The following is an 8,607-nucleotide window of genomic DNA, read 5'->3' as shown; positions in this document are numbered from 1 at the left end:
CTGACAGACCTATGCCTCTGAGGCTATGCGGAACCTTTTTAGTCTGTACTATGGCAAACTTCTTTCATATATGCTTCAATACATGGCTTCAACATGCTGAGGCACAAGTGTATGGTAAAAGCTAGTTAGCAGCTTTTCTCTTTAATAATGTAGGTATTTGTGGTTTCATTCACTTCTGACCTGGTTCAGAAGCTTCAGTCAGGATCTGGATCCACCACCTGATAATCCTAATTCCAGAAACTAACTTCTTTGAATATGAGAATGTATTACAATTAAAATTAAAAGGTCATTCTAGAGCACTGGAGAAAAAAACTACTTTTGTTCTCCAGCTCAATACTGGCAAAAGTTACGATGGGAAGCCATAACTGACACAACCACAGAAAGCAGGCCTCAAAGAAGTCACTGATCAGAGACAGGATCAGCTGGACCTAAAACATTCCTGCAGGATGTATTTTTTCTAAAATTTTCTAGATAATTAAATTAGGTACTGGTAGGAAATGTTTCCAAAGGTCTAACTCTAAGCTGCCTTGACAAAGTTGAAGCGTTTTTGTTTTCTCCACGCTGGATACCGAAGAGTTTATTCCCTTCTTTGCAGTGTGACTGTCACAGCCTTTATGTATAACAATACTCTGAAGAAAATGCTGAAGAGCCTTGTTTCACACAGCATCACACAGCATGGCTGAGGTTGGAAGGGACCTCTGGAGGTCATCTGGTCTGACATCTCTGCTCAAGTGGGGCCACCTAGGGCCCACTGCCCAGGATCATGTCTAGATGGCTTTGGAAGATCTCCAGAGATGGAGACTCCAGCAGCTCTCTGGGCAACCTCTGCCAGTGTCCTGTCACTCGCACAGTAAAAAAGTGTTTCCTGATGTTCAGGAGGAACATCCCATGTTTCAGTTTATGCCTATTGCCTCTGATCCTGTCACTGGACACCACTGGAAAGAGCCTGACTCTGTCTTCTTTCCACCCTGCCTTCAGGTTTGTATATACATTGATAAGGTCTCCCCTGAGCCTCCTCTTCTCTAGGCTGAACAGTCCCAGCTCTCTCAGTCTTTCCTCATAGAAGAGATGCTAGTGTCCCTTCATCATCTTTGTGGCCCTTCATTGGACTCTCTCCAGTAGCTCCATCTCCCTCTTGTACTGGAAAGCCCAGAACCAGGCACAGTATTCCAGCAGTGGCCTCACCTGTGCTGAATGGAGGGGAAGGATCATCTCCCTCAACCTGCTGGCAACACTCCTCCTAATGCAGCCCAGGATACCATTAGCCGCCTTTGCTTCCGAGGGCACAGTGCTGGCTCATGTTCAACCTGGTGTCCATCAGGACTCCCAGGTCCTTTTCTGCAAAACGGATCTCCAGCTGGGTGGTTCCCACCATGTACTGGTGCCTGTGGTTGTTCCTCCATAGGTGCAGGACTTTGCACTTCCCTTGTTCAACTTCATGAGATTCCTCTCAGCCCATTTCTGCAGCCCATCGACCTGGCAGCACAACCCTCTGGTGTATCAGCCATTCCTCCCAGTTTTCGTGTCATCTGCAAACTTGCTGAAGGTATGCTCTGCCCCATTGTGCAGATCATTAATGAAGATGTTGAACAGGATAGGCCCAGTATTGACCCCTGGGATACACCACTAGTTATTGGCCTCCAACTAGACTTTGCGCCACTGATCACCACCCTCTGGGCCCGGCCGTTCACCTCACTGTCCGCACATCCAGCCCATATATCAATAGCTTCTCCATGAAGATGTTACAGGAGACAGTGTCAAAACCCTTACTGAAGACTAGGTAGACTAAGTAGACAATAACCCTTGCTCTCTCCCTGGCTCTGCCAGGCCATTTCATCACAGAAGTTTAACAGGTTGGTCAAGCATGACTTCCTCTTGGTAAATCCGTCCCGACTACTCCCAATGCTGTTCTTGTCGTTCACGTGCCAGGAAATTATTATCAAGCTTAACCATTTAACAAGCTTATTACTTTATTTCAGTAATTTTACAAATGATACGCCTTACATTAAGGTTTTCATTATAGGAAAAAGATACCAAATTAATAGTGCAACTTAACAAATTCCTGGTACTGTTGCATTATTTATAACTCACCAATGTTTTTAAGTCTTGTCAGGGAAAAGAAATTATGACAGAAGCAGCTGAAATGGCACTGCAGCACTAAGTAAGATCTCCTAACCCTGGATTACTGAAACCAGTGTGTTATTTTTGTTAGGTCTACCAGTTGCCTGACAAATACAGTTGTTCAATCCTGAGGAACAAGGATTTTCAAAATAATTTGAAGGATGTCAAAGAAAACTGGATGCATATCTGCCTAAGAATCCTTTTAATCCTCTTAAAAATTATGATTTGGTGTAATTATGAGTATTTGCAATAGAAGGAAAAGTTGCTTTAAAGGGACTACGGCTTTCACTTCTGAGTGAACTCAAAGGAGGCTTATACACAGGCTTCCTTTAGGTCAATTTTCTCTCATGTTCAGTATGCATGAGGTGAGCTGAAAGGTTATAAAGGCGGCACACAGATGAAATGCCTTCCATCCAGCAGAACCCCTTTGTCATGGTGGTTTGATCTTTTTTTCCATTATTACACAACACCACTCCTAACAGAAATTACTGTGTACTCTCTGCCTTAAGTATTCAGAAATAACAGTTGTGCTGCCAGAAACTAAGGTAAAAAAAAAACATACTGTTTTGAATAATCCAACCAATACCTTAGAAAACTTGAAGGTGGTTTGTACTTGTACGATTATACTGGAATTGATATTCCTGCTGAGGATCTTTGTTAATGAAAGGAATTTCACACATTCAACTACACTAGTACAAAAATACTGGCTTCATTTTGCCTGTAAATGACCTATATCAACATGCCCTAAGATGCAGTCCAGTTAAGAGAAAAATATTACTGCTGGATTATGATAAGCGCTCCTTTTAACAGTTGTAAGGCGTGAGACTGGTTTAAACTTTAGCATTTAAGACATCAGACTGCAGTACCAGTAAAAACAATGCTGATAAAATAAAAATGATCCCTACCCAAGCATGTGTGTCAGCACTTGTGCCTCATGTGACTTCCATTTTTTTTTCCCCATCAGAAGAGTTTTCAGACAGGCGTATTACATGATCATAGACAACACCTGCTTTTCTGGTAGCACCATGAAAGCAGAAAATTAAACTAGTCATCTTTTAGTACAGAGACCCAACAAGGAGAGGACACACCAGCACGCCATAGGCAGGGGACACAGAACGTGAAGAAAGCAACGGTGAGATGGCAACATTCCCACTAAGTTTATCTCATCTCATATGGCAACCGCACCCAAGAAATACCTCTGGAGTTTAGGAAACCACAGAATTTAGTATTTACCTACTGAAAAAGCCTGATGCCAAACCACAACATCCTAGGAACTGCAGTGCCTCTTACCAAATCCTGGCAAGTTGCTACTTATGTTTTACCATGGAAGTATTTACTGTGCTGTTTTGCTGGGCAAGAACATTTGTAAGCTGAAATCCTGTCCACAGACCTCCCACAGTTCTCAATACACCTGCACCCCATTTTTATTTTGTTTGCACTCTGAGGAAGTAGCATGCAAGTCCCACAGCCGCTATGGCCTTTCAAGTCGGGGAAGCAGTCGTGTTTGTGGAACAGCCATAGTCCAGCATTCCACGAGTTCACAAACCCTAGCCGACCCCAGGGCATACAGTTCAGCAGCGGCACCAGGGCACAACGCACGCTTCATTTAAACCTGAAGCTTTATTAGGAGGCCGGAGAAGGCTCCCTCCCGCTGCCTGCCATGAGCAATCCCCTCGACAACCGGGACTACAGCCGCCCGCGCCGCAAGCGCCGCGCCACGCAGATCACAGCAGGGGCAGGGCAGCGCTCACCAACGGCCCCAACCGCCTCATCCGCCCCCTCCCCGTACAGTCTAGAAACTGCTGGAACCGCCCGGCCCCGGCCGCGGCTGGCCAATCACCGCGCCCCCGCGCCTCACGCCCGCCCCTCCGCAACGCGTCCCAGCCCCGCGCTCCCGCCCCGCCGCGCTGCGCCGCTCTCCCAACCGTCACCCCCTTACGCAAGGCTCTCCTGCAGCTTCCGGGGATTGGTGGGAGGGCGAGCGCTCGAGTCACGCGGCGGCTCGGCGGGCGTAGCGGCGCGGCAGGCTATTGGCTGGGCCGGCAACGCCAATAAGAGTTGAGCTGTTAGATTCAAACCGAGCGGGGCGCGGAAGCGGGCGGTTAGTCTGCGGGGTTGTCCGTGAGGAGAGCCGGTGCGGTCGCTACTGCTGCTCCTGCCGCCGCCTCCCGCCATGGCCCACAAGCAAATCTACTACTCTGACAAGTACTTTGACGAGCAGTACGAGTACCGGTACGAGGCTGTGGGAGAGCGCGGGAGAGCCGGCTGAAGGGAGCAGGCAAGGGGCTCCTGCCGGCCCTTTCGGAGGGGGGCGGCTTGGGCAGGCGCCTCGCCCGGGGCTTGTGCGATGCCCTTCGGGAGTAAGCGCCACCGGTGGCGGCAGTGAGCGCGGCTCTGGCTTCCAGAGGAGCTTACAGCCTGTGGGAAGGGGCCGGGCCTTGCTCCTTCATGCGTAGCTTCCGACCAGGTGGAGGGGGCTGCGGGGTGGTTCGAGTGCTGGTCTCGGCTGGCCCTTCCCGGGCGACCGTTCGGTGAGCGGGCAACGCCAGCCCCAGCCAGAGGGCGCTGAAGGAAGCGGTGGAGGTGGGGGGCAAAGCCTGCTGCGCCTCCCCAGCGAAGCGGCTGCGGCAGAGCTGGGCTGGGGGCGCGCTCGGCCCCTGCTGACGAGAACTGGGCGGCGACCGCCCCGGAGCGCGTGGTGGCGGCCAGCCCCATCTGCCCGCTGCTGACGGTGGCGCCTCTCCCGGGGGAGGAGGGCCTGGGCCGTCCGGGCTGCCTCGGGCCCTACCGTCTCACTCGCTTAGGTGCCGTAAGAAGCCGAAGCAGGGAACTCAAACCCTTGTGTTCCACATGCTCTGCACAGCTCAGTGACGTCTTGTACTGTCTCAATTCGAGCTCCGAATGTGGATGAAACAAGCATTGTGATTAACGCATCAGCTTTGAAGGCAGTTCATAAGGCCACCTCAAAACATAGTACTAATAAATGTCGTTTGTAAAGCCTTCGAGACAAGTGCTCTCTCTGCTAGTTTTCAAAGCCATGCTATAGCACCAGTCAGTTCGGATATATATAACTGATACTGTTCAAGTTCAGTCCTCTAGGCTTACTTGAAAGCACTACTACGAATCAGGTTTTTTTTTCCTCGGTGTAGAGATCTAAGTGTCCCTCTTACCAGCTGACTCTTACGATCCCAAAAACAAGATTGAGTGATTTGGTTTCTATTAAGTGATAAAGGAACTTGCAAATGTGGAGAGCAGGCTGTATGTTTCTCCTCAGCTGACAGATCAGGCTCTTAAGTGGTGTTAGTGTTCTGCCTTTCTAAACCAGTACTGTAGTCTTTGTGGAAAATATATTGTTGGTTACAAAAATACAAACAAGGGTGACTTTATCAATCACTCTAAAAGTCCAAAGTTCTTATTTTTCAAATAGCTGCTATGATGGCTAATTGCCAAGAACATATACTTCTATACAAGTAGCATGATCAGAGCATGCAGAGGAATTAATCTCTTCCAGGAGGTAGGTTGACTTTCAATATACAGTTGCATTACAGATGTAACGTTTAGTAGACAAAGTGGATTTAAAACTGGTTTCTGGGTCATATGCTTCATAATCAAACTAGTGGTATCAGTCAGCACCCTAGGCTTCCTTATAGGGAATGCTGGTATTCATAACTGAACTTACTGTCTTTCAGTGTAGATCTGTGCAAGTTGTCTAGTGTACACAGGCATTAGTGTATGTTGTGTGTGTTTAATAATTAAACCTCTGCAGACATGTGATGCTGCCAAGAGAACTTTCAAAACAAGTGCCAAAATCCCATCTAATGTCTGAAGAGGAGTGGAGACGACTTGGTGTTCAGCAAAGTCTTGGTTGGGTTCACTATATGATCCATGAGCCAGGTAAGCACATCTGAACAGAGTTAGATGAACAAAAGGGTCTAAAATACCAGCTGCCTGCTGCTCAACTGAAGTGTGTAGTGCATAATTGCTCCTGCTGTGCAATCCAGCTGGAGTTCACTACTGAATGTTTAGACTCCTCTTTATCTCCTTGCTATTTTAGCCATTTGGCAACAAAGGCAACATAACAGCCTTTATTTTAAACCTTCACACCTTGCTCCCAGAACTGCAAAATGCTAGCCTTGTCCTAGGTATGTGTGGTCTATCAGTCGCCAAAACATGCCAGACTGGAAACTGTTCCTACCTGTGCCTATAGAAATAGGCTTCTTGTGAGCTCTTGAATAATGTTAGTATCCCAGTGGCTGAACCAAACTTTATGTAGCAGCATATCTTCAAATCATAAAGCTGACACACCTGCTTTTTGTACAAAAACTTCACAGATGCTCATGTGGACAAGGTCCTGTATTAATGCTCTGAAAAGTCTACTTATAGTTTGAATTCTAGTTATATGACCTACTAAAAGCAGCAATTAATGGGGTGTGAAGCCCTAAAACTCTGCCAACTAGGCTACTGAAAACAGCCATTCAAGATAACTTAGCATTGACAAGCCTGACTAAAAAGTAACTGGTGATAGATGAATTGCAGCAGCATGGAGTTCCAAGTTTCAGAAGAACCAGGTGAAGAAATTAGCGTAACCTTCCAGTGTTTCCCGGACCTGGGCACCTTTGGGCTTTTTTGGAGGAATTACTTACAATTAAATAAGATCAATAATAATGTAAGCTAGCTGTATTAACTAAAGTGGCTTTTGTTGATGCTTGACACTATGTACTAACAAGGACAGCATCAGCAGTTTGTTAGTCAGTAACAAAGCTTATCAAATAGCCCAATGTAGAGAGACAGGGTTAGTACCAATACTAACTAAAATCACTTCTTTTTTCCAGTACTTCCTTCCGTAAGTATCTTAAGTTTATGATACTGCCAACATTTGGTATAAAACTTTCAAAAACACCTGTTTGTTGTAAGGTTACTGCAAAGTTGTTCGTAAATACTACACAGGGGGCCATATTTGTGGACTTGACTTCTTAATCTGTTTGTTATGTGACAGCAAGCTTCAACTGTTGTTCAAGACTTCTTAAATGGAAGAAATCTCTGTTATCAAGACTTAGGTCACAGACTGACACTTTGTTCAATTTTGTTTCCACAGAACCACATATTCTTCTCTTCAGAAGACCTCTTCCAAAGGATGAGCAGAAATGAACCATTGTCTATAAATCTTCTCCTAAATCTTCTGGAACTATGTATATGAGTGTATATATGTTGGTAGTATTCAGTGAATACTTTAAAATGTACAAAACATACATCCATACCTGTGCATGAGCTGTATTATTCACAGCAACAAAGCTCAGTCAAATGCAATTCCAAGTAGGCTGCTATCGTGTTCAAAGAGTGATGAAGTTGTCTTCTTTACTGTTAATGTAAGTGCCTATCTGACTTTTCAATGAATTTTATTAAAGTTTACGTATTGCATGTTCTGACTAGATGATCACTTGTTACCTGTGTTCAATAACTCTTGCACTCAGCTTTTCTGCTGAAGTGTAGCATGTTCAAATCCAGTGGCTCACCTGTTTAGTAGTAGGCATAAAAAAATAAAGTCTATTTTTAATGCTCTATAAAACCTAAGTGTCTAGAGTTCTAATTCACCAGATAAAACAAATATTCATTGTTTAACATGTTAAGGGTACCTACTTCAGAAAAAAACTTTGTAACCTATTTTTGTTTCTTGGCAAGGATTATTTTGCCCTACAGGCCAAAGTTCCTAACCCTGATTTGAATTGGGAACTGCAGGCAATCTGAAAAGAAAGCTGGCAGTGACAGGTAATAATCAGACTAGCGTCTGGTGTGCTCAAAATATGGGGATCTGTAGTTAATGTAGGTTATAATCGGATTAATTGTTCTGCAATGACTACTTGTCATCCTACGTCTCATGAGGCATCCGGCGTTAGGATGCAAAGGAATGGCTTGATGCTGTGTCAGGGGAAGTTCAGATTGGATATTAGGAAGAAGTTATTCTCTGAGAGGGTGGTCAAGCATTGGAACAGGCTTCCTGGGGAAGTGGTCATGGCCCCAGGCCTGTCAGTGTTCAGGAAGTGCTTGGACAATGCGTGTGGTGATGCAGTTTAACTTTGAGGTTGCCCTGTATGAAGTCAGGAATTGGACTCGATCTTTGTGGGTGCCTTCCAACTCGGAATATTCAAGGACAACTTGGTACAAACTTGTTTTAAGGTGTTAAGTAGTACTTAATATTTCAAAGATTTTTTTTTATGCTTGTTTGTTTTACTTTGGTAGTACCAGTTTATCTTTCTGCCGCAAACTGTTTAGTCTGGGGTTTTAGCCTGCAATTCTTGTCTTGCATCCTGTTTTTTCTGGGAAGCTGACTTGTACTCTCTTTGTGTAGGCAGTAGTGGTTTAGAAGAGTTGTCTAAGTAAACTGTGTGCTTTTCATCTACAAGTTGCATAAAAATGGTCACTATGGCGTCTTGGCACCCTGTACTAGTAGCCATACCATCAGAGTTTTTCAAAAAGGTGCTTCAGTGT

The 8,607-nt window shown here is 45.5% G+C and overlaps 1 protein-coding gene across 1 annotated transcript; it reads left to right on the top strand.

The window, feature by feature from the left end:
• Positions 1-4,052: 4,052 nt before the first annotated feature.
• CKS2 (CDC28 protein kinase regulatory subunit 2) lies at positions 4,053-7,552 on the top strand. Its single transcript, XM_075136805.1, has 3 exons — positions 4,053-4,353; positions 5,888-6,015; positions 7,217-7,552. The coding sequence occupies exons 1-3, from the start codon at positions 4,295-4,297 to the stop codon at positions 7,267-7,269; spliced, it is 240 nt and encodes a 79-aa protein (XP_074992906.1). The 5' UTR covers positions 4,053-4,294; the 3' UTR covers positions 7,270-7,552.
• Positions 7,553-8,607: the final 1,055 nt, after the last annotated feature.

The sequence above is a fragment of the Calonectris borealis genome, chromosome Z, assembly GCF_964195595.1.
Source record: "Calonectris borealis chromosome Z, bCalBor7.hap1.2, whole genome shotgun sequence".
Lineage (NCBI taxonomy): Eukaryota > Metazoa > Chordata > Aves > Procellariiformes > Procellariidae > Calonectris > Calonectris borealis.
This window is presented reverse-complemented; position numbering and strand designations above follow the sequence as displayed.